This window comes from Phascolarctos cinereus, unplaced genomic scaffold, assembly GCF_003287225.1.
Source record: "Phascolarctos cinereus isolate Bilbo 61053 unplaced genomic scaffold, phaCin_HiC Scaffold_9;HRSCAF=440, whole genome shotgun sequence".
NCBI lineage: Eukaryota > Metazoa > Chordata > Mammalia > Diprotodontia > Phascolarctidae > Phascolarctos > Phascolarctos cinereus.
In genome coordinates this window covers 109,346,024-109,372,887 of record NW_027556402.1, presented here as the reverse complement: position 1 = coordinate 109,372,887, position 26,864 = coordinate 109,346,024, and the positions used below count along the sequence as shown (strand labels likewise).

Genomic DNA, 26,864 nt, shown 5'->3' with positions numbered 1-26,864 from the left:
CAAGGTTATCCAGGTAATAAGTATCAGAGATGGAACTTGAATTCAGATCTTCCTGACTCCTAGGTCAGCACTCAATGCACTACACTGGATTCTTTCTTGATATGTTATAAAATATTGTTGGGTAGAACAAGCAGTTGTATTAACTAATCAATCTCGTGGGTTCCAACTTGGGCCACAATTACAGGCCTATACATAATTTAATCTGATTACCAAAAAAGGAATGTGGCAAATTTAAATTTCCAGAGGAGGGGGGGAAAGAGAAAATCTCAAACAGAAGTGTTTTGTTGATATATGTGATAGACCTCTTTGTTGTGAGAGAGACAGCTCTGAGTCCTCCCTTGAAGAGTGAAAAGAGTAATATTGCATATTTTAGTCAAATTTCCCCCCACTCTTGTCTTCCTTCACCACCCTTTTAAAAGTTCTGGTGCTTTCTGAAGTTGAGAAGGGATCTGGTTGGCAGGATGAGATGAAACTCTTAATTATGTTATTCACATGAGTTATGGGTGGGGTGGATGGAAATGGAATGCTCACTTTTTCCTCCGTGGGAATCTAACACTCTGCCCTTTTGTTATCACCCTTGTTCTCTAGGCATTAAGTGTAACGGAGACCCTGATTAAGCCTTTGGAAAAATTCAGGAAAGAGAAACTTGGAGCTGTAAAGGTTTGTCCCTTTTCAGAATGTGCTTGTAAACAGAACATGTCTTGCTATTTCATAATGCTAGTTTACCTACATTTGGAAACTTGGAGAGCTTCTTCTTTACAGTTTCTGGGAATTTTCGTCTTTTGGGGTGAATATGAAGTCATGAATCCAAATGCAGATTCCTAGGAAGGACAGTAAAAATTGATGTTGTGATAGACTTTGGCAGCCTTTTCCATTCCTAAAACTAGTTTATATGTGTTTATCCTAGTGGTACTAAATCTATATGGACCTCCTGTTACCAGTCAAGGCTAATGAAGATGGAGATGACAATAATAACTGAAATCTGCTTAATATTTTGGGGTTTTCAAAGTGCTTTATGTACATGGGATTAAACAAAATGGTATCTTTTTTTTTCATTCAAGTTCCAATAATTGTTTTTAAAAAGTTCGTAGTCTGGGAGGTAAGTGCTATTTTCAGTAAGTTACCTATGTTTACTAGTCCATTTTGGGATCTGGCCAGTACTTAAGCATGAATGCTGTCACTGCCTAAGAGCTCCCTGGGATATGTTTGTTCAACAATGGGCAAATGGTGGGAATCTTGGTTTTGTATTAGATCCCAAAGTGTAACAGCTGTTCACCTTTCTTGTATCACATGTGGAAGCAATAAATTATGTTTATTGTGGTGAGGGGGCAGCTAGGTGGTACAGTGGATAGAGAGCCCAGACCTGGAGTCAGGAGGATTCCTCTTCCCGAGTTCAAATCTGCCCTCAGACTCTTATGAGCTGTGTGACCCTGGACAAGTCACTTAACTCTGTTTGCCTCTTGTTTCCTCATCTGTAAAATGAGCTGGAGAAGAAAGTGGCAAGCTTCTCCAGTGTCTTTGCCAAGAAAACCCCAAATGTAGTCATGAAGAGTCAGACATTACTGAAACAACTGAATGACATTGTGGATGAGTGACCTTTTCTGCTTTGCGATCTCAGGTAGAACTGCTCAGAGGGATGGAAACAAGAATTTATGTCGCATTCTTAATGTTAAAGCACTGTGCTTTTAACAAATATTATCTCATTTGATCCCCACACTTGTGAGGCAGGTGCTATTATTATCCCCATTTTACAGTGGAGAAAACTGAGGCAATAGATGTGAAGAGACTTGCCTGGGGGCTACACAGCTATTAAGTCTGTTGCTGGATTTGAACTCATGTCATCCTGATTCCAAGGCTAGCATTTTATCCACTGCGCCATTAGCTGTCTCTCAGAAGAACAGAAGACTAGGAAAGAGTTTTTATAGATTAAAGTACTTTGCACTTAATGCAGACATGAGACTGTCTATCTGTACAGTCATCACAAACCTTTCATGTCTAACAACTGAATCTGTTAAAAATGTTTTATTGATTTAAAAAAAAATTCGTTACTACTTTCTAATACCGGATAAAAACCCCTCCTTTGTAACAGATTAGTATGGGAAGCAAAAACATCCTGGTTCATTGGTTATGTCTCACAACATATGCATCATTTCACATTTTACTCTCACCTCTTCCTTGAGATTACACAGGTATGTTTCACTGTGAGTCTTCTGGAATCAGTATTTATCAGAGTTCTGATTTCTTTTAATCCAACATTTAATCTTAAAATAATACAAATACATAAGCTCCTTGAGCTCAAAGGGATGGTAGAGATTACACAGTTTACATCTTTTGTTACGGATGATGAAACTGAGGTCCAGAGAGGTGTGAAGTGTCAACAGAGCTCAGATTTGAACACAGAACCTTTGACTCCACATTCAGTACTTTTTTCCATTATGTAAGAAACTCCATCAAATTCCAAGTATATAGTCAATATCTACCTTCACCTAGCCCTCATACAAATGATTTCTTTGTTTGGAGCCCTGTGGTTAAGACATTTTTGCTGTGTTCTTTTTCTGTTTTTGTCTTTTTCAGGGTTTATCTACTTTGAGCTGACTTTTCAGATCCCTTCTGACTCTGTTATCTTCTGCCTTCATTCTTAATTTCACAGCATTACCAAATCTCAGGGTTGGAAGAGACCTCAGGGCCATCTAGTTCTTCTTTTATCTGATTAAGAATCCTTTCTCAAACTTATCTGTCAAGTGATCAGCCAGTTTTTGCTGTAAGATTTCATGTTAGGCAGAGCCCACTCCCTCCCTACATAATCCATTCTCCTTTTGGACAGCTCTGATAGGTAGGACTTTTTTCCTTGTATCCAACATAATTTAAATAGGTAAAGAAGAGAATCTGAAGGTGGGTCTCCATTAGTTTTACTTAAAGAGCATTTGCTTTAAACTGAAAACTTAAACCTGGAATTGGGTGTTTTGGTTATTCCGCACATGACACCGAGTTGTAGAGCTGAGAGGACCTTATTTTAACTCTTGCCTGACCCGTGTGTGGCCTTAGAAGTTATTTAACCCCTTTAGGGCTTGAAGCGACTTCTTTGGACCTCTTCGAAGTTGTGTGCCATAACTCTGTGGATGAAAAGAATTTCCACACTGAGAGTCCTCCACACTGATATATGTATCATATATATGTATGTATGTGTGTGTGTGTATATGTATATATATATATCATATGTGTATATGTATCATATGTATATGTCATATGTATAATATATGTATATATATATTTTAAATACATATATTTTAAGATAATATACATGCATCTTTTTAATCCTTTAGTTATTTGAGCATTTCAGGGGATAACAACATTTTTAATACCACAATGATTTGTCATGTTCATTTTCCCAGATTTTATATGCAGGTTTTATACAGGTAGATTTTATGTACAGGTTTCTTCATAATAGGTGAATTTTAGAGGACTCTTCAGATGTGAGTCATGTATTCGGTCTATGAATTAGGCTTTTTTTCTTTTTAAGTTAGAACTTGAATGAAAGGTCCTATTTCAACCCTGAAGACTTAGACTTTTAAAAGATGAATATCTCATTATATCTGTCATTCAGCTGAATTTAATGAAATTCCTTTTTCTGCATATGCATTTATAGGATCATAGGTTAGATTTAGGGCTAGAAAGGATGGTGGAGAGTATTTAGTCCATCCCTTTTGTTTTACTGAAACAGAGCCTGATAAGAGTTAAAGGGACTTACCTAAGGTCCCACAGATGATAAGTGGAACAGACAGGATTTGAACTCATATACTTGATTCCAAGTTAATTGTTTTTTTCCACTGTATAATAATACCTCTGTCATATTTGTTTTCTGTCTTTCATTCTTCTTGCCAAATATGCTTGGTCTCCCTTTATTGGGAAAGTTAATACTTGCCAAGAGGTATCACAGAGCCCTTTGAAAAATAAATAGTTCTATTTGGATGCTAAACCATGTTCTCTGTTTTCTCTCTTACTTACTCACTTACTCAGCTTTCCCTCTGGCCTACCTTCCTCCACAGGTTAGAGCTAGTTCACAGATCCTTTTTGTCTACTCTGGCCTCTGAGTGAATAGTGGGTCTCCTCATTAATTTTTTTCTCCTGTAAGAAGGCTAGTTGCCTTACTTATCAGGAGTTACCAACCTTACCAGGAGAGTTGAAAATGGGGGTACTTTATTGCTAGAATACCCTAGAGTAATTCTCACATTGGAACCTCTATGGAATTGTACTTTATCTTCTTAGAGTAAATAAGATTGTTCCCAGGAATCAGCAATAGCCTGAGAATCTGGGTATTGAATTGCTTTGTGAAGCCAAATACCTTTTCATTTGTTTAGAAAAATGTTGTTTTGTTCCTGGCTAACTGGCCTGTATTGAACCCTTAAAACCTGACTTAGAGCTCCAGAGGTACCTTAGAGGTCATATAGTCTAAAACTTTTATTTGACAGATGAGGAAACTGATGTCTAGAGAGGACACATGTCTTGGCCAGGTCACGTAGGTAGGTCATGTCAGAACTGGTACTCCAACTTATGTTTCCTGGGTCCCAGTTTAGTGCTTTTCCCATTCCATTGCATTGCATTCCAAAATGTCTGACCAATATTCAGTTTTCACATGAGGATTAAATGATTTTGGCAAGGAAAGAGGGATGGGGGTGGGAAAACAGATGACCTTATTGGAGGTTTTCCACACATGAATATCATCATTTCTGGTTGTCCCTTTCCCTCCCCTTTGTCCCATATAGTAGTGTTATTCTCTTTTTTAGACTGAGACTATTTTCTACATCTGTTTCAGTTCTGTTTAATCATGATTTCTTCAGTTCCTGGAGCCACAGTCACGGACATAAGCTTGGCTTTTGCTGATTTTGAATTGCTAGGTGGTTTCTGTTAATGGGACATTGTCAAGATTAAAAAACAAACTAAAAATAAAAGCAGAAGTCTCTGAATCCCTCCTTTCTTTCAGTTCATTTCAACTAACATTTATTAAATGTCAACTGTGTGGAAAACAACATGCCAGTCCCTGGAAGGAATAAAAACTCTAGAGAAGACAATAGTGCCTGTCTTCATAGAGCTTACAATCTTATTAGGAGAATGTCTGTGTCTACCCAAAGAAATATGTACAGGGTGATGTAAGATAAGTACACCAGAGAGGAATACATGACTCACATTTGAAGAGTTCTCTAAGATCATGGGATCCTGGGTCAACCTAGGGCTTCAAAGGACCTCAGAGGACATCTAAGCCAGCGCCCCCCCCCCCATTTTACAAATGAGAAAACTGAGATTCAAGGAAAAGTGGCTTCACCAAGCTCATACAGGTAGTAAGTATTAGAGGCAGGGCTTGAATCTGGTTTTGCTGACATCACAGTTAGTGCTATCCCCACTGTACATTTACCTTTTCTCTGAACAATAATATTAGATACTGCAAGTCCTATTTCGTCCATTTTATGGATGAGAAAACAGACTGGATTAAATGACTTCTCTGGGGTTCTATAGTTACTAGTTGTTTAATCGTGGGTGGGAGTCAGTGCTTCCTCATTTCAGGTCTGGTCCTCTCTTCATTATACCATGATGTGTAAATAAGATGCTTTGAAGGTTTGTGAGGGAGAAAGATTGTCACCAAGAGGGGATAGGGAACAGGGATTGCCTTGAAGAAGAAGCAGTATTAAGCCTTAAAGAATGGGTAGGATTTTGATAGGTATAGATAGAAGGAAGGAGATTATTCTAGATGTGGGTAAACAGCACGCAAGAAGCATAGGGGTGATGAAGCTCAGACTCTGTGTGGCTGAGAACAGGCCACTGTAGTATATGTGGGGTGGAAGAGGATGACAGAGGTAGATTGTGGAAGTCTTTGCCAAACTAACAAGTCTGAATTTTGTTTCATAGACCTTAGGGAACCATCAAAAGGTTTTGAGAAGAGGAGTGGCATCCCAATATGTGTTGGTCATCAAGATTTATTAGGTACTTAATTTGTGCTAGGCTCTGTGCTAAAAGATGAGGATTTAAGAGAAGTCAAAACAGTGGTCCCTGACCTCTGGGAGCTCACATCCTGATGGAGGAGATGACTTGTAAACAACCATATGTGTACGAGAGACAGCATAAATGGGAAGTATTCTCTAAGGGAAGGCCCTGGCAGTGGGGTATGATAGGCCTGGGAAAGGCCTGTGGCAGAAGGTGGGATGTGAGTTGAGTGGTGGAGGAAGTCAGGAGATGGAGGTGAGCAGAGAAGACTTATTCCAGGTGTGGGACACAGTCAGATGGAGTGTCCTGGTCTAGGAACAGCAAGAGATCTGGTCACTGGATCATTTAGTTTTTTTATGTGTACACAACACACACACACACACACACACACACACACACACACACACACACACACAATGTACATGTGCACACACACACACATATCTAGCAGGCAGATGGAAATTTGGAGTTGTAGCTCAGAATGAAGCTTGGATTTTGGGGGCAGTTATCTACATAGAAGTAATCAATCAGTGAAACCAGAGGAGTGGATAGGTTTGCCAAGGGAGACAATTCAGAGACATGGGACTTGAAGGTGGTGATGGCCTCTTGGCTTGTGCACCCCCCCTTCCCCATTGGCCAGAATCCCTGGAGCTTTCTGAGTAACAAGTCCTCATTCAGCACTTGGGTTTGAACCTTAAGGTCACTTGGTCCCCTCCAGGCCTCCAGTAGCTGTTTTTCCCCCTGGGCCTGTTGTATCCCTCCAGCCCCTTACATGCCTCATTGTGGTTATCTGTAATTACTGTATATGACATAGTACATAACCCCATCCTTTCCTCATCCAGCAGTCTCATCTCTGACCGGCGTAGGTAGAGTCCTTCCTAGGGTTTGGTCTTCAGTCCTGGCCCATTGTAATACTGTAGAAAGATCTCTAGATTTGAAGGAAATCCCAACTCTGTCATAAACCTAGCTGTGTTATCTCAGGCAATTACTTTGACCTTTCAGCCTCTCTCTTCTCATCTGTGAAATGGGAATAAAATAAATCTTGTGCTGTCTTACAAGAATATTGTACACTTACAAGATAGTATATAAATTTCATTTTTGTTTTGTTTTTTTTAATAAAACCAGTGCTTTATTGAATGCTCCTTCTGGCATGAGCAAACTCCGTTATATTCTCAACTTTCTTCGCAAGCATTATGTCCACTTCTTGTTTTTCCTCTGATGGCACCTCTTTCTTTGTAACTTGCTCCAGTAGAGGCGTCTGCCTTCTTATCTCACATCCTGAAGACTAGGGACCTTGTTCATTCTTTCTTCTTGAAGACTGTTTCCTTACCTGTAGGACATTCACCCACCTTCCTCTTCCAACATCATCCTTGGGAAGTTATCATCTACCTCAATTATCCATCTCTGACCTTAGCCTCATGTTTCCTTAGCCAGAGCAATGGATAAAGTGTCGGGCTTGGAGTCAGGAAGACCTGAGGCCAATTCTGATCTCAGTTTACTAGTTGGGCAGGTCACTTAACCCTTGTATGCCTCAGTTTCCTCATTTGTAAAGTGGGAATAATAATAGCACCTACTTCTCTGTTGTTCTGAGGATCAGATAAGATTATAATTGCAAAGTGCTTAGCACAGTGCTTGGCACGTAGTAAGCACTGTATAAATTTTAATTGTCATCATCATCATCATCATCATCATCATCATCATCATCACCATCATCACCAACTCTACTCTGGCCATACCTTGGAACTTACGTAGAACTTATCATAGATTTAATTAGCACTGAGAGGGACCCTAAAAGTCATCTTGTCCAATCCTCTCATTTTACAGATGAGGGAACCAAATCCTGGAGAATTTCAAGTGACTTATTTAGGATCACACAGCGTGTACATGGGAGAACTTGGGCTTTGAATCTAGTTCCTCGGGCTCCAGATCCAGCATTTTTCCTCATGGCACCATGTTGTTTTCCCTTGGATTGTTCCACCTTTTAATGCTTCCATCTGAAATTTTCTTCTCTGACCGCAGTCCCCTATATTTCTACTATCACACTAAGTTTAATTCAGTAGGCATTTATAAAGTGCCTACTAAGTGGAACACACTATGCTTGGTATTGAGGATACAAGGATTAAATCAATGAAAAACCATTTCTGCCCTCAGTAAGCTTATATTCTACTGGGGAGGGGACTCTGTAGTTACCCAGATAAATACAAGATAATTTGAGAAGAAATGGGCACCAACTATCAGGAGGGGGGAGGATTAGAGAAGGCTGAGAACCTACTCTTCATCTCCATCCCTGCCTCTAGCTTTTATTCCTCCCTGGTCCTCCATTTTCTCTCAGTTGTCTCTAGGCTTCCCTTGCTTTCCTGCCCAGAAAGGACTTTAGAATCAGCTATTTCAGTGCTTTTGCTGGAATCCTACCATTGACATCATTCCCCTTTAACCTCCATGCCAGTTAAAGGATATTGCAGCTAGAGCTGGAAGGAACCTTGGAGGTCAGCCAGCCTAACCTGTTCATTTTACAGAAGAGGAAACTGAGGCCCAGGGAGATTGACTTTCCCCAGGTGACTCAGGTAGGAAGTGACCTGTGTCTAGAGCCGGCATTGATTACTACTGCCTTTCCCTATTTGAGAATGCTCATGCTAGCTTCTTTTTCTGTTCCAGCCTTGACCGGTTGTTGCTGGGGAAAAATCATAAAGCCATGCTGATTGGTCCCACTATTAATGTATGCTGTTGTCATCACTGACATTTACATTGTGCTTGCTGTGTAACCTCTGCTGGGCCCTCACTGCTGCTCAGCAAACTGTGTTCCATCATTGCATGAAGTTCAGATGGAAAGAAGGAGTAATTATATCTCAGACTTCAGGACCCTTTGCCAAAACACAGTGGCATTTGTCCTATGGCATTCCATGTGTGAAAGCAAGTAATTCTGTTTCGCTTAGTGGGCGGGATGTTGTCCCTTGGCTAAATTCTTTGTTCCCAAAGACTTGAAGTCATCCATTACTTTCCCAAATTTACCCTTATTAGTCTCATTTTCATGCATACATAATACTTTTTTTGAATTAGTTGAGTGTTTTATTTGCTGGTGTCAGCATCTCGGGATCCTCTGATTCTGTGCTTCACTGGAAATTGACCAAGTGAGAGAAAACACATTTTTAAATGGTTTCCACTAATTACTAGGCTACAGGAGTCATGAATTTGCTTAGAAAGGCATACTAGTTTTTGTTAATTTTGCTTAGTTTTAAATTTTATTTTACTTTTTTCAATGAACACAATTCTGATTTTCTTACTGCTACTGTTCTTCTCCCCTATTGGAAAAAAACCAGGGGAAATCAAAACCCTTGTAACATATATGCTTAGCCAAGCAAGACTAATTCCTGCATTAGCCATGTTCAATAAATATATGTTACATTCTGTACCCTGAGTACTGTCTGTCAGAAGGTGGGTAGCATGTTACATCATCAGTCCATTGAAGTTGCTTAGACAATTTTGTTTTATTCAGGTGGCTGCTCATGTGAGCAGCCATGAGTGAAGACTTGTGTACCTTTATGCCAGTTTTTAAGGTGTGCCCAATATAACAAAGGCAATGATATTCAAAAAGGTAGTAAGATATTAGTGGTAATGCTGATAATAATAATAGCTGGCATTCATATAGCACTTTAAAATTTGTAAAGTGTATTACATACGTTAGCTCATTTTATCCCAGCAACAATGCTTTATGCTGGGTGCTATGTAATCCCCCTTCACAGATGAGGAAACTGAGGCTGAGAAAGGCGAAGTGAGCCCAGAGTCACAGAGGCAGTGAATCATCAAGTGAGCCGGCATTGAATAAATGCGTGTTATATATCTGGCAGTGTGCCGAACACTGGGAATGCACATTTAGGTATAACAAGGGGGTGTCATGTGTGGCTCAGAGAGTCAGGAATCGAGCCATCTGTAACATCTTGTCTCCACCTACCCATCTCCAAGCATGACTTTAATTACTGTAGGGAGAGGAAGCAGGAGGTTGGAATGGCCATTGGCTGGCCATTTTGCACTCCTCAGAAAGAGAAGGGGTGCAGGGCTAGAATTTTATCTATTTGCTCCCTTATGTGTTGTCTAGGGGATGTGGTTTTCAGGTTCAAACTAAACTCCTGACAGTTATTTCTTAAGGGGGAAAGAGGACCCAAGTGTAAAGTCCAGAAAATGGTTCCAGTTGTTAGTGTTACATGGCAGGAGATCAGAGGGACCCCATTCCATCACCTGTCTGTCCCCTGTTCTGGCCTCTTCTCTTTGGTATGGGACCCTTCCTGCCTGCAGGGGCAGGGAAATGCCACTCCTTCCTCTTTCTTACCTTGTCCTGGCCTGCCGTCAGGGATAGGAGAGAAGTAATATTCCATCAGCTTTCTTCACCAGTCTGGTGTCTGAGCTTCCTCAAACCTTGAGAGGAGGGGCAGCTAGGTGGCACAGTGGATAGAACATTGGCTCTGGAGTCAGGAGGACCCAAGTTCAAATCTGGGCTCAGATGCATAACACTCATTAACTGGGTGACTCTGAGCAAGTCACTTAACCCCAATTGCCTCACCAAAAAAAAAAAAAAAGAAAGAAAAGGAAAAAAAAAACCACTTTAGGGGCAGTTAGGTAGTGCAATGGATAGAGCACCGGCCCTGGATTCAGAAGGACCTGAGTTCAAATGTGGCCCCAGAAACGTAACACTAGCTGTATGACCCTGGGCAGGTCACTTAACCCCATTGCCTAGCAAAAACCAAAGCAAAACAAAAAAACATTGAGAGGACACCACCCTGAAGTCAAACCCATAGTGATGTTAATAACCCTCTTGAAGTCATTAGGAAATGATTCATAAACTCTCACTTGGTTACAGCCCAGAGATTCTGAACCCCAGCTATCATTACACAAACCCCCTTCAATGTCCCCTACTGCTCATTCCCTTCAAGCCCCTGCAGGATTAATGTCCCACTCTAAAGATGCCCAGGCTCTACATTAGAATAGAGCTCCATGGGTAACAAACTGCTTTCATCTTACATCTTTTCCTTTTTCACTGCTGTCATATTTTGGCTCTCATAGAGACCTGGCTCTCTCCTGAAGACATAGCCAAACCTAGCCCTAGTTGCACTTTCATACATTCCCAGACTCCCTGGTTGAGATGAAAAAATTGGAATATTCCTTGCTCCCCGTTGTCACCTCAGGCTCTCCCTCTGCCACGGTTACTCAGTAACCTCTCTTCATTTGAGGTTCACTCAGTCTGTATCTTTACGACTCAGTCACAATTTTGGCAGTTGTAATTTACTGATTTGCAGGATACTCCCCTTCTTTCTTTCTTTTTAAATTTATTTTTATTTCACTAAATATTTCACAATTACATGTAATTTTTAAAAAAGATTTAAAAAATTTTGAGTTCCCAATTCTGTCTCTCCCTCCCTCCCCTCTGATGTCCTTGAGAAAACAAGCAATTTGATATTGATTATATACATGTCAGGTTATGCAAAACGTTTCCATATTAGTTATGATGTAAAAGAAAATGCATACCAAAAAATGAAGTAAAAAAGTGTGCTTTCATTGGCATTCAGAGCTCACCAGTTCTCTCTCAGGAGGTGGATAGCATTTTTCATTGTGGGTCTTTTGGAACTTTGTTGGATCATTATCTTGATCATAAGTCTTTCAGAGTTGATCATCCTTATGATATTACTGTTACTGTATACAGTGTTCTTCTGGTTCTGTTCACTCCACTTTGCATCAGTTCATGCAAGTCTTCCAGGTTTTTCTGAAACCACCCTGCTTGTCATTTTTTTTTTCTTTTTGGGGGAAAGGGGAAAGATTCAGTGAGAGTCATTTATTTATTTCTACTTTTTCTTCATCCATCCATCCATCTATCTATCCATATATGTGTATGTGTATGTATGTATGTATCTATCTATCTGTTACATTTTGAGTTCTGAGCTGTCTCTGTCTCTCCCAACCCTGCATTAGAGAAGGCCAACATTTGACACAGATATACATGTGAAAACCATATTACATGTACTTTCATACGTCAGTTATTTCTTTGCAGATGGATAGCATCTTCCTTTACAGGTCCTTCATAATTGATTTGAATATTCATATTACTCAGAATAGCTCAGTCATTCATAGTTACTCCTTTGAATGATATTGCTGTTTCTGTATTCAACATTCTCTTGGTTCTGCTTATTTCACTTTTCATTATTTTATGCAAGTTTTTTCATGTTTTTGTGAAGTCAATCTGTTCATCATTTCTTATAGCACAGTAGTATTCCATCACAGTCATATAACACAACTTGTTCAGCTATTCCCCAATTGATGAGAATCCCCTCGATTTGCAATTTTTTGCCACTACCCAGAAAAACCTGCTGTAAATATTTTCGTACCAGTAGGCCCTTTTCCCTTTTCTTTGCTATCTCTGGGATACACACCTAGTAGTGCTATTACTCAATCAAAGGGTTTTATAGCCCTTTGGGCTTAGTTCCAGATTGTTCTCCAGAATGATTGGACTAGTTCACAACTCTACTAGCAGTGCATTAGTGTTCCAATTTTCCGATATCTCCTCCAGCATTTCTTATTTTCGTTCTTTTGTCCTGTTAACAAGTCTGATTGGTGTGAGGTGGTATCTCAGAATTTAATTTGCATTGATCTCATCAGTAGTGATTTAGAGCATTTTTTCATGTGACTATTAATAGCTTTGAGTTCTTCTTCTGAAAATTGCCCATTTACATCCTTTGACTGTTTATCAAGGAAATTCTGGCTCTTATTTTTATAAATTTGTCTCAATTTCCTATGTATGAGAAATGAGATCCTTTTCAGAGAAACTTGCTCTAAAAATGTCCCTCTTTTTTTGCTTTCCTTCTAATCTTGACTGCATTGTTTGTGAAAAACTTTTTAATTTCGTATAGTCAAAATTATCCGTTTTACTTCTTCTGATCTTCAGCATATCTTGTCTGGTCATAAACTCTTCCCTTAGCCCTAGGTCTGACAAGTGCATGCATTTTTCCACACTCCCCCAGTTGACTTATGATATCCCCCTTTGCATCTAAATCATTTAGCCATTTTGACGTTATCTTGGTATATGGTCTGAGGCATTGGTTTGTGCATAGTTTCTGTCGAATGCTTTTCCAGTTTTTCCAGCATTTTGGTCAGATCCCTTCTTTTTTCAATGAGTCCAGTGCTTGTAATCTCTCACTCTTCCCCAATTCCTGGCCTCACTAGGGAACTACAGTGTACATATGAATATTCTCTAACATTTTTATCTCCCAGTTTTTCAGCATGCTTATTTTTTGTGAGCCACTCTTCACCCTACCTTAGCGACAGAGATGTTCATATCCCTGACTTGCCATCCTCCACAAATGCTCCACTTGCCGGTTTATAAACTCTGAAATTTTTCCACTTTCATCACCACGTGTCATCACTCTACTTCTCCCTCTACCTTGAAAGCCCAAACCATGCTCTTTGTCTGCACCGTCACTGCACCAATCCCATGGCCACCTAATTCTTTCCCAGGCCATATCCCCCACAGTGGCTGTATTCTCCTTCTTTCCTTCCCCGTCTTGACCCCTTAGTGAACCAGTTCAACCCTACATGGTCTTCTTCTGTTGAGTCTCTTGCCTGCTTGTACTACCGCCCTCAGCCTTGGGTTAGTCCCTCTACTTGCTGCCCTTACTCTTCCTCATGTGTTGCTAAATGAAGCTAGAGAAAGTCACAAACTTGTGCTCGCTGGGTCCACTACAGATTTATGTGATGTCCTCTCAACAGGTCCTCACTTCAGTAGGCAGTCTTTTTACACCTACCTTATTGATTCACTGTCCCACTCACCAGAGTGGCTTTTCCAAACCTTTTCTTCCATCCTCAAATCTTCCATAGTCCCCCCCTTCCTCCTACCTTCTTATTTGAGAAACTTGTTTCATATTTTGCTGAAAAATCGAGACCACTGGCTGAAGAGCTTCCTCTTCTCCCCTCTTCCACCTACATCTCCCAGATGCCTTTGCTAATGTTTCCTTGTTCATCCCTGTCTCATATAATGAGATGGCCCTTCTCCTTCCCAGGGCCAACCCCTCTACATGTACAAGTGATCCCCTTCCAGCCTGGCTTTTCCAGTAGATTACCTCCTCTGGTATCCCTACTTTTTCCACTTATATCAATCTCTTCTTGTCTTTTTCTGCTTCTTTACTGCCTACAAATGTATCAATGTCTCCCTCCTCTTAAAAAAATCTCTTACTTGATCCATCCCTTTGCTTTCTCCCTCCATTCTAACCCCCCACACCATTGTTAGATAAAGGAGAAATAGGAGAAATAAAAAGAAAGAAGTAGGACGAAAGTATGGGGGTCAGCTCGCACAAGAAAGAAATCATGCCAGGAAAGGTTGGAGTTGCTTTTTATTTTGAGTTAGGAAAGTAGAAGTTTGGAAACAAGGAAGAGAATGTTCTGTATTCCTGGAAATGGTATAACATGGGGCAAAGTCAAAGGAACGTTTTGAAAGCATGAGGAACAGAACACCCTCTTTGGCATTCGTTAAATGTTTATTAAAACTAATAATAAGTTGAACAGAGTAGCTGTCGGGAAGGCCTGTCTGTGTATGGTAACAGTTCACTTTCTTGTTCAGTTTTTCCTTAAAGGGATCATATTCAACCCAATTCAGGGCAATACCTGAATAATTTTTGTAACTATTACTAGTCAGTACACATATGGCAATGTCACCAAACATTTAGGCCCTTCTGCCCTCTTGCTATGTGTATTACAGAAAATATCAAATAAGAGATCGAGAAAGAAGGAAGATAGGGTTGATCAGTCATGAGATTGTCCATCCTGTAGTGCTCAGGATCTTTACATATGACCTTCTGTTATGCCCTTTAGACTTCCAGGTCCTGTTGTCTGATCTGCTAGTGCACCTGACAGACCTGCTGACTTCAACCCTCTGCTGAACTCTTAAGACTAATAGGTGTTTTCACTTGCCCTGCAACTGATCTTTTTTTTTTCTTTTTGTCGTATCTTCCTCAGTTAGATTTTTTTTCCTTTATATGAGGCAATTGGGGTTAAGTGAGTTGCCCAGAGTCACACAGCTAGTGAGTATTATGTGTCTGAGGCCAGATTTGAACTCAGGTCTTCCTGACTCCAGGGCTGGTGCTTTATCCACTGGGCTGCATAGCTGCCCCAAGAGGGGGGGTGTTCTTTCAGAGTACAATTGTTTTTTTTTAATTAAAAAATTTTTTTAACTTACATTTCAGGTATTCTACACAGTTCTTGCACATAGTAAGCAATTTAAAAATACTTTTTCATTTATTCATCCATTCACTCATTCCTGTATTCTGGTGTACTGTTAAATGTATTGCAAGGGGGTGTTGCAGGGATAGTAGCCTCAGAGTAGGAAGATTTCCTCCCTAACAGTCATTAGAATGAGACACACAGTCTCTCTGAATATTGAGCAACTACGTAAAATTGAATCGCTAAATTATAGGTTGTAAGTGGAGAGAGATCTGAGGAAATCATAGACCCTTTGTATATTTGTATGCAGCTGTGGTGTCTCAGTGGATAGAGCACTAAGTCTTAAGTCTTCTGGGTTTCAAACCTGGCCTCGGACGCTTACAAGCTGTGTGACCCTGAGCAAGTCACTTAGCCCTGTTTGCCTCAGTTCCTTATCTGTAAAATGAGCTAGAAAAGGAAATGGTAAACTCCTTTAGTATCTTTGCTAAGAAAACCCCAAATGGGGTCACCAAGAGTCAAACACGACTGAAACAATTGAACATAGCATCAACTGTGTTCATGCCTGAGAGTAACTTTATGAGAGTAACTTTTTCAAAATGTTTCCTATAACTTTCTCATTTTTTTGGACATATCTGTACAGTGCTTTATTCTTTGTAAAACTTGTAATTTGTCTTATCTCATTTGAGCTTCATGGAAGCCTCGGAAAGTAGGCGCTTGAGGTATTAATTATCATCCCGTTTGTGTAAATGAGGAACAGAGTGAGAGTGGGAGAGGTCAAGGTCTTGTTCATGGTTATGTAACCAGCAAAGTCACTTTTCATTTTAAATCAGTCTTATTTTTGTTTCCTACCTGCACAAAGTTTGTTTTTGTTAACGTCAGCTCCAGGGCAGGTCTTTGCATTCCCAGTGCCCTGCATGTTGTAGGCACTTAATAAAAGGTGTTGATGGTTGATTACAATGTACGCTACGTTCCTTTTTACATGGTATGAAGACCATAAGTGTAGAGGAGGCAATGTGGGGTTCAGGGTACGAGAAACCTGGGTTCAACTCCTGTCTCTGCTTCTTACTTCTTTTTTTTTTGGGGGGGCTAGGCAATGGGGTTATGTAACTTGCCCCAAGTCACACAGCTAGTAAGTGTTATGTGTGTGATGCCGGATGCTTATTACTTCTTGCATGACCCTTGATCAATCACGACCCTCTATGATCTCCAGTTTCTTAATCTATAAATTGAAGGGCTGGACTGGAGGCCCCTAGGGTCTTGTCTAACCCTAAATTTTGTGATTCTGTAAGAAGAATAGAGCCTCAGTTCTTGTAGCGAGGAAATAGGAGTATTTGAAGAATCTGTAATTTTTTTGGCATTGTCTCCACTAACAATGATCTTCAGTAGTTAACTTATCATCTACATATCACTTAAGGTTTATTAAATGCTTTAAAAATATTATCTTAATTGATCTTCACAACAACTCATTGGGATAGGTACTATTCTTATCCACGTTTTACAGATGAGGAAACAGAGGCAAACAGAGGTTAAATCACTTTCCTAGGACCACAGCTAAGTGTCTGAGGCAGGATTTGAACTTAGGTGTTCCTGACTCCAGGCTCAGTGCTCTGCTGCATTCCATGGCTACACTTAAGTTGATAATGCCCTAAGGTTTCTTCATCCCATGCTCTGAGGCCAGTCTGGTAACAAGCCGTTCCAACTTAGCTGAATTGGTCCTTGGACGATGGATATACAACCAACTGTTACCTGGTTCATTCTCTCAAAGCTTTTTGAGCTTTGGTAGCACCTGTGAAATCTTGAAAGTCTTGAAGAATTTTATGTCACTTCCATGCCATACTGAAATATCATAGTCAGGTTTAAGTGAAAGGAAGGTGAACTGATACATACCATTGGTCCACATGTAAAAGAAGCCTCTTAAGGGAAAGGAATAGTAAGGATTTCATTCCTTGGGGTTGGTGATAGATTATCCAAGACTTGAGTAAAAATAAACATTTGGTAATTGATTTGCAGCAACCCTTCGTCATCTTTGGTCATGCTTCATTTTCATATATTTTACATTTTCAGTTCTGTGGCAGATTGGATATTTTAAAAAAATAATTGTCCTCATCTCTTTTTTTTAATTTATAGGAGGAAAAAAAGAAGTTTGACAAAGAGACAGAAAAGAACTATAGCCTTTTGGATAAGCATTTGAACCTTTCAGCGAAAAAGAAAGATGCTCATTTGCAAGAGGTATTTATTCGTTTCTCTCTGGTTGTATTCCAAGAACTAAACAAATTGTTTGAGTCTCTGTTACTTCTGTTTGTGATTTTTCTTTTAAGGTAAAATAAACCTTTCCCAGTGCTTAGAACTATAAATGTGTAGATGATGCGAAAATTTGAGGCTGTCAATAATGAATCATCACCAGGGGCAGAAGAAAGAGGGATGTCTTTTTCAGGGAAAAAAGGATGCCGAATAAATCTGCAGAACATGTTGTGCTTAGCTCTGCCAGTACTTATGTATGTTTACAAAGAAAGGAAAATATTGGCTGTGCTAGGTGTTTTTCAAAATAAAAATAAATTCAGAGGCTAGTAAGTTGAAAGAAAAGGTACAATGGTATTTTATGAGATGGTCCAGTAAACAGCCTCTCAGATGTGTTTACAGGGAAATCGACCTAAAATGCCCATAATTCCAGTGCGTTCCCTCTGTTAATTATTACTAAGTATTTATCCTGTATGTAGCTTGTTTTTTATATACTTGTTTGCATGTTGTCTTCCCTGTTAGATTGTAAGCTTCTTGAGGGCAGGGACTGTCTTTTGCCTTTTTTGGTATCCCCAGTGCTTAGCACAGTGCCTGACACATACTAGGTGCTTCATAAATGTTTGTTGATTGGTAGAAGGGCTCTTAGGATTCAAGAGCTAAAACCACTAAGAAAGAATATTCTTTTAAAAAAAATCAAGTTATGTGGATATTCTTTTGTTTATATGTCTTGTGCCATGACTGGCACAGCTGTCAGCTTGTTCTAGCTTTCTTTGGAGACACTCCTTCTGTGGTTGGTGTCTTGCGTCTGTCTTTGGGTGAAGCTGTAATCCAGATGATATTTCTGTTTGCATTTATTGATTTGCATTTGACCTGATGCCCTTTTTAGATTATTGCTGGAATATATGGGGTAGAGCTGAGCTGGTTTCTATTAATTGTCATGCTGCCATCTTCACCTGAAGTCTCTAAGAACACTCTTCTTAGCTGATTAATTACAACAGTGGGAGCATTACTTAGTATTTAGGGAGCTAGCGTGAGAAATTCTCCATGGCCGGAAACCCAGAGTAGCCAGAATTAAGTCAGGCTTTTAGGAGAGTCAAAAGTAGCCTTTATTCTTTGTCTCCACCATTTTCTTTTCATCTTCTAAGTCACCTATATTTTCTTTTTTTCATATGTTGTAGTGTTTGACTTTGAAATCTGGGGAGCTGCCAGTGGCTTCAAAGATAGTTCCCCTTTAAGGATAAAGCTAAAACAGTTCCGGTAATCTTGAGAGAATTTTTGTGTTTCTGTCCTCCCTCTTCCCTTTTGAAAGATCTGATTAGGCTATGTATTGAAAATAGTTTTTTTTCTTCAACTTTTTAACACTTAAATGGAAAAAAAAATTACTATTACTTTTTATTTCTCCCCCTTCCCCTTTGAAATATTTGGTTAGTCTATGTATTGGGAAGTTTTTTTTTAAAAAACCTTTTAAACACTTAAATGGGAAAAAAAAAGATTTTACTAATAATTTCTTTTCTTACCTGATAATTGTTTCCCCTTGCCTCTTTGAAAGATTTGGCTGGAATATATATTGGAAATGTTTTTCTTAAACCTTGTTAACACTTACATGGAAAAATAATTACTAATACTTTTTTTCCCTGATAATTGTTTTCTTGTATCATGCTTCATTTTTTAGGGTGGGGATTAGACCCATGATTTCATTAGTACGGGGAACTAACTCTCAGTGAGGAAACTCCTTTTCTTTGAATTTCTTAGTCATAGAGAATTTCCTGGAGGCACCGAGAGGGTTAGTGACTTGCTCACTGTCACATGGCTCGTATGTGTCAGAAATGGCATTTGAAGCCAATTCTTTCTGTCTCTGAAGCCAGCTCTTTAGCATCTATTCCACGACAACCAAATTGTTTTGTTTCCCTAAGGGAAAACCAAAAGAAAGTTTATTTTTTTTCTTTTGGAATTTTAAAGAAGACCCTGAGTTCGAATCTCCACTTTTTCACTTATCATGTAACCTCTCTGGGCTTCATTGTTCTCACATGTAAAATGAACAGGGTCGCGCTTCCTTGACCAAAGTCCCTTTCATCTCTCAGTGTAGCCTTCTTTCAGGATCACGCTTCCTTGACCAAAGTCCCTTTCATCTCTCAGTGTAGTCTTCTTTGATCCTGTCCTCATTGTGTGGCACCTACGTGCATTTGTGAAGAGATGCTATTTGTGTTTGCATAGAACTCAGTTGTAACTTGGATTTCAGAAAATCTATCAAATGAGGAAATCCGGTGAGCTGTCAAATCTTCAACGTCTTCTCTTGGAATATTTTTCTAATGGGGCACAAAAAAGTTCTATCGTATGCTTCTCTGTAAAATGTAGAGCAGTTTCTGATTGTCATCATTCACAGCTTAAATATCAGGTTTTATGTTTCTTGGCAGCTTTCAACACCCCCTCAGGGGGATTTTCCAACTTTTGTCAGCCCGTATTTTTGAAAGCTCAGTAAATAATGTATTGAGAAGATGAACACTGAATGTTTTTTAGACTGGTTAGAGACAAAGGTCGTATTCAGAGACTAAAGAAATAACTTGAATTCTCACTTGTTGGATGGCTCTTCTTCGTTTTTTTCCTTTTGATCCGTGTCATTTTCATATTTACACATATGCATCCCACCCACATGCTTTCTTTTAAAATACCAAAATGCTAACATGGGCTTAGGCATACTCTGTGTCTTTTCTTGAATGAAGCCACACTTTTGTATCCAGATATTCATTTTTGCAACATAAATGACTGCCTTGGACTGAGGAAGGGCCTCAGAGGGTATGGAATAATCTGCTTGTTTTACAGAAGCCTAGAAAGAATGTTCGTTAACTTCCTAGGGGTGGGGATTGGGGTGTAAATGGCATTACCAGGATTCAAACCCAAATCCTGTGAACTCACTCTATCATTCTTTCTTCTTTGTACAACATCACTTTCCAACTGTCAAAACACACTGCATAAACTGAATGTAGGTGTATGCTTTAATCTGGGAAAGAAAAAATCCTTGCCTGTTGTTTATCCAGATACTCAGATCAGAATTCTGAAGTTTTATTATGGGAATATAAAGAACTAATAGTATGTGCCCAAACATTCCTATTTTGAAAAATTTCCATGCCCATTCTACAGAAATTTAAAACTATTTGTAGCCATTCTTTTATTTTGAATCTTCTGGAGACCCTTGGGTTTCACAATTGTATTTTAATTACCTTAAATACAATAAAATTTAGTCTTCCTGCCAAAGAAATTCTGACTTTATTATTATCTGTATACAATTTAATTCATATAAATTGTAATGAGAGAACATCTTTATCCACAGTAACAAGAGATTATTATAAAAAGATTATAAACCAAATAACTTAATAGCTTTCTTCTCCTTAGTCTCAGCAGTATTTTCATTTTTTCCCATGCTTCCTCAATAGTATAAGTTGAGCTTCTTAAAATGAGTCAAACAAGGATGGGAATAACTTGGGATTAAAAGTGGGGGGAAAAAACCCTATCACATCCTCTTTATCCTGTTATTTTCATTAGTCTTTTAAAAGTAGACGCTTGTTATTTCATAGCTCAGATATTGTCTTCAGTAGTCAATTTTTGCTTAGATGAAAAAGCATTATTATTGATTAGTATCTTCTCCGTATCATACAATATACTCTTTGTGCACACCTAGCCAGCGAGTCCCTGATGTCTTAAATAGGTTGTGTTTTCAAAGTTAATGTGAGTCATTTGAGACTGAGAATGTATTTTCTCATGGAAGCAGCGTTCCAGGAAGGGTTAGCAGCCTCATCAGTATTAGCATTTTGTTTTTGTCAGGCAATTTCAGGAACACATCTCCTACCTTTCTGATTTGGCATCAGGTTCTACTTCCTTCTTCCTCTCGCTACATGTCACATAGTCACAACAGTAATTTTCCTCTGTTTTAAAAATCTTTTGATGGCTTCTTTGGTAGGGGCTCCAGCTGGGTGGAAGTGAACTCAGGAGGTGGCTTGTTCCCAGGAATGTTGGGCTGATTTAGCTACCCAGGGATATGGCTTAGTGGATAAAGTTGGACTTAGACTAAAGAAGATCTGAGTGCAAATCCTGCCTTAGACACTTACTAGATGTTTGACCCTCGATAGGTCAGTTAGCATCTCTCTGCCTCAGTTTCCTCTCTATGAAATGGAGTTAAAACAAGCACCTCCCTCCCAGGGTTGGTGGGAGAATAAAATGACATATGTAAAGTGCTTTGTAAACCTTAAAGCATATATGTGTTAATTATTATTGTTACTGTTATTATTAGTTTTAGTTGACATATCAGTCACTTCTTTGGTGCATCCAGAGAAACTAAAGGACAGGCAGATTGATCAAGAGGAATTGGGATGCTGTTAGGTGAAAAAAGAAGAATGAAGAAGGGTCAGACCTGTTGCGTGGGGCAGATAGATTAATATCACTTAATGGGTGGAAGAAAGAAAACATTGATTCACATACTATTATGTTTCCATATTCTTTATCAGAAAGAATGTCTTTCATACCAGGAAGGGTAAAACTGGCACTCAGAACAATTGAAGAGATGGCAAGAGAGAACCTTGCCATTCCTGGTGTTAGGTGGCACCTTGGATAGAATGTTGAACTGGAGTCAGGAAGACCTGAGTTCACAGTTGGCCTCAGATAGTAGCCTTGGGCAAGTCACTTAACCTTTGTCTCTCCTGTGAAATGGGGATGATAATAATAATAGCACTCACTTTACAGGGTTGTTGTGAGGATGAAATGAGATAATATTTGTGAAGTGTTTTGCAGTTAATACATGCTTGTTGAGTGAATGAATGAATGAATGAGTTGGAGAAAAGTATATAATTAGGGAAAGAGAGAGAACAAACATTTATTAAACACCTCCTGTGTGCCAGGTATTGTGCTAAGCACTTTACTAATATTACCTCATTTTATCCTCACAACAACCCTGGGAGTTAGGTTATCATTATATTATTATTCTATTCTATAATATATTGTTATACTATATTATATATTATTATATTATCCCCATTTTATAGTTGAAGAAACTGAGGCAGGCACAGATTAAGTGACCTGGCCAGAGGTCCACAGCTAACAAATATCTGAGGTCAGATTTGAACCAAGGTCTTCCTGACTCCATGCACAGAGCTCTATCCACTGTGGCCACCAAGATGCTTTGGTAGTAGCTTCATTTGACTCAAAAGGTCAGCAGGATGATGTGATTGTCAAAAAAATTAGTGTGATCCCAAAGTGCATTGAATTGAAGCACACTGTGCAGAAGAGGGGCAATTAACATTTCAGGGGCCCAGGTCAGACTCTGCCTGGAATACCGGGTTTTGTTTTGGGTGCCAGTTTGCATTTCAGTTTAGCATTTATTAAGAACCATGTATGGGGGAGCTTCTATACTGTGAACCTGGGCAAATCACTTAACCCCACTGCCAAGGAAGGAAGGAAGGAAGGAAGGAAAGAAAGAAATCAATCAATCCTTGGGACAATTGTATGCCTGCTTTTAACAAAAGAGTACCAAGGAAGAAAGCTTTATGAGTGTTCCATTCTGAAGTGGGTCATAGGAGGAAAGAAACCCTTATTAGGAGGAAGATTTGAACTTTGTAATAAGGGAAGGCAAGTGAGCTAATCTCGGGGCTAGCAGAAGAATAGATGTAATTCTGGGAGGGATTATTACCATAGGATCATAGATCGAGACCTCAGATTCCCATCTACCCCCACCCCTCATTTTATAGCCAAGGAAACTGAGACCCAGATACTTTAAATAATTTTGCCTGATGTCAAAATGATAGTAACAGGTAGAATTTGAATCTGTCTTCTCACTGCGGTGCCAGTGTTTTTTCCACTGTACCAGGCTGAACCTCACAAGCTATCTAGTCCAAGCCTTATCTGAAATACAGAGCGTTTCAATATTTCAGCAAGTGGTCACTTGTACTTCCGAGGGGGGAGGGAGAGTGGGTGAGTGGTGGCCACATTTAAGAAGGTGGAGGTGATAGAAGCCTCCTTCACTTGACTCCGGATGAAGCCTGCCATATTTTCTCTGTCCTTTTATCTCACTTGGGGTTAACTCCCACCTCTTTGGGGCAGTTCCCTGCCTAATGTTATGGACCAGTTGGCACATAAGCCAGTGAACAAGCATTTATTAAGTGTTTACTATGCTAATCATTTGGTTTGCAAAGAAAGGCAGAAAATAAGATCTTTGTCCACAAGAAACTAAATTTCTTTTTTTTTTTTGTATTTTCTTTTTTAAGAAACTAGATTTCTAATGGAGGAGATGACATGTCAATAACTTGTGTTCATATAGGCAGAATAGTAACCATCAAAACTATCTGATACTGGTTAATAAATAGAGTGATGGATCAGTGGAATAGATTAGGTACACAAGACACAGTAGTAAATGACCATAGTAATGTAGTGTTTGATAAACCCAAAGACCCCAGCTTCTGGGACAAAAGCTCACTATTTGACAAAAATGTCAGGGAGAACTGAAAGACGGTGTGGCAGAAACTAGGTATGGATTAGCATCTTGTACCATATACCAAGATGAGGTTAAAATGGGTACATGCTTTAGACATAAAGGGTGATACCATAAGCAAATTAGGAGAGCAAAGAATAGTTTACCTGACAGATCAATGGAGAAAGGAAGAATTTATGACCTTACAAGAGATAGAGAGCATTACAAAATGTAAACTGGATGATTTTGATTGTATCAAATGAAAACGTCTTTGCACAAACAAAACCAGTACAGTGAAGATTAGAAGGAAATCAGAAAGCTGGGAAACAGTTTTTATAGCAAATGTCTCTGCTAAAGGCATCATTGCTCAAATATATACAGAACTGAGTCAGATTTATCAAGTCATTTCCTAATTGATAAATGATCAAAGGATATAAACGGGCACTTTTCAGATGAAGAAATCAAAGCTATGTATAGTCATATGAAAGAATGCTCTAAATCACTATTTATTAGAGAAATGCAAATTAAAGCAACTTTGAGGTACCAAGTCACATCTGTCAGATTGGCTGATATGACAGAAAAGGGAAATGATAAGTATTGGAGAGGATGTGGGAAAATTGGGACACTAAGGCACTGTTGGTGGAGTTGTGAACTGATCCAGCCATTCTGGAGAGCAGTTGGGAACTATGCCCAAAGGGTAATCGAACTGTACATACCCTTTGATCCAGCAATACCACTACTAGATCTGTATCCCAAAGAGATTAAAAGAAAAAGGGAAAAGGACTTACTGTACAAAAATATTTATAGCAGTTTTTTTTTTTGGCTAGGCAATGGGGTTAAGTGATCTGCCCAGGGTCACACAGCTAGTGAGTGTTGTGTCTGATGCTGGATTTGAACTTAAGTCCTCTTGACTCAGTGCTCTATCCACTGTACCATCTAGCTGCCCCTAGCAGTTCTTTTTGTGGTGGCAAAGAATTGGAAATTGAGAGGATGCCTTTCAATTGGAGAGTGACTGAACAAATTGTGGTATACGAATGTAATGGAATATTATTGTGCTGTAAGAAATGATGAGCAGGTGGGATTTCAGAAAAACCTGGAAAGACTTACATTAACTGTTGCTGAGTGAAGTGAGCAGAACCAGAACATTGTATACAGTAACAGCAACATTGTGCGATGATCAACTACGAATGCCTTAGCTATTCCCAGGAATACAATGATTAGACAATTTCAAAAGACTGATAAGGAAAAATGCTATTCACATCCAGAGAAAGAACTGATGAAATCTGAATGCAGATTGAAGCATACTATTTTTACTCTGTGTGTGTATGTGTGTGTGCTTTTTTCCTTTTGATCTTTTTCTTCTTTCACAGCATGACTACATGGAAATATGTTTTTCATGATTACTTATATACAACCTATATCAAATTGTTTACCATCTTAGGAAAGGGAAAGGGAGAGAGGGAGGGAGAAATTTTGGAACTCAGAAGTTTTAAATGAATGTTAAAAATTTGTCTTTACATGTAGTTAGAAAAAATAAAATACTATGAAAATAGTATATGCAGAACAGAAGGGAAATAATCTCAGAGGGCAGTCACTAGTAGTAGGGAGTGGGGAGAACTAGGTGTCTGGGAGTTCACTCTCCCTTCAGCAGAGCCTTAGTTTGTCCACAAGAGGACTGTAAATGGGACAGTGCCATCGTAACCACACCTTGGCATCCCCTAACTCTCCTCCACGCCCAGGCCAGCTTTGCTAAAAGCAGCTTTGTCCTCAGAGCATTGGTTAATTGAGGTATATAATTTCCACGTTTATAGAAGGACTGGGTGTATTATTTGTGAGGTTGTTTCTCTGATGCCTGGAGCCTTCTTGTTCAATCTTAAAAAAAAAAAAAGCCTGTGTAGTCAGTCCGTCTTATCATATAGAGAACATCTTTCCAGCGTCTGTAATTTTACCCATCTGCATTCTTTGAATACAGGCAGACATCCAAGTGGAACAGAATAGAAAACACTTCTATGAGCTGTCTCTCGAATATGTGTGCAAGCTTCAAGAAATCCAAGAAAGAAAAAAGTTTGAGTTTGTGGAACCAGTAAGTATGTGTGTGTATGTATGTGTATATGTAAATACATTTTTATTGCTGTCTTGTTTTTACATTAACTACATTTTCCATTATGGGCAGAGTGGATAGAGTGCTGGGTCTGGCGACAGGAAGACTCATCTTCCTAAATTCAAATCTGGTCTTCAGATACTTACTCCCTGTTTGACCCTAGGCATGTAACTTAACTGTGTTTACCTCAGTTTCTTCATCTGTAAAATGAACTGGAGAAAGAAATGGCAAACCTCTCCAGTATCTTCACCAAGAAAACTCCAAATGGGGTCAGAAAGAGTTGGACACGACTGAAACAGCTGAACAACAACAAAAAAGAGAAATAGTGTCCTTTCTCCCTCTTCCTCCATTCCTCTTCCTCCACTCCTCTTCCTCCACTCCTCTTCCTCCACTCCTCTTCCTCCACTCCTCTTCCTCCACTCCTCTTCCTCCACTCCTCTTCCTCCACTCCTCTTCCTCCACTCCTCTTCCTCCTCTCCTCTTCCTCCTCTCCTCTTCTTCCACTCTTCCTCCACTCCTCTTCCTCCTCTCCTCTTCCTCCTCTCCTCTTCCTCTTCTCCTCTTCCTCCTATGCCTTCTTCTTCCTTTTCCTTTCCTCCTCCGTTCCCCTTCCTCCTCTTCTCTCCTTGCTGCCTCCTCCCCATCCTTCTCCTTCCCTTTCTTCCCTTCCCCCTTTCTCTTCTTCCCCCTTCCCCATTCCTTGCCTTCCCTCCCCTGTCTCTGTTTGAGCTTTGACACCTCTGTTCTAGGCAACTCTCTCAAACTGTAAGTTGAAGAATGCATGGTGGTCTGTGCTGGTTGAGGGAGCTTTCTTACCATAGAGTTCTCTGCACCAATGACATCACAGGGTTCCATTCCTATCACCATCCCTCACCTGATAGCAACAATAGCATCCCAGCT

At 39.5% G+C, this 26,864-nt stretch overlaps 1 protein-coding gene across 2 annotated transcripts in view; it reads left to right on the top strand.

Annotated features, from left to right (window-relative positions):
- Positions 1–26,864, top strand: part of ARHGAP10 (Rho GTPase activating protein 10) — a 374,232-nt gene that overhangs the window by 133,664 nt on the left and 213,704 nt on the right. For both annotated transcript variants that reach the window (XM_020994057.2, XM_078148947.1), the window contains exons 4-6: positions 589–660; positions 17,299–17,400; positions 25,836–25,946. In XM_020994057.2, the coding sequence (XP_020849716.1) occupies positions 589–660; positions 17,299–17,400; positions 25,836–25,946 (285 nt within the window). The remainder of the gene's footprint in view (positions 1–588; positions 661–17,298; positions 17,401–25,835; positions 25,947–26,864) is intronic.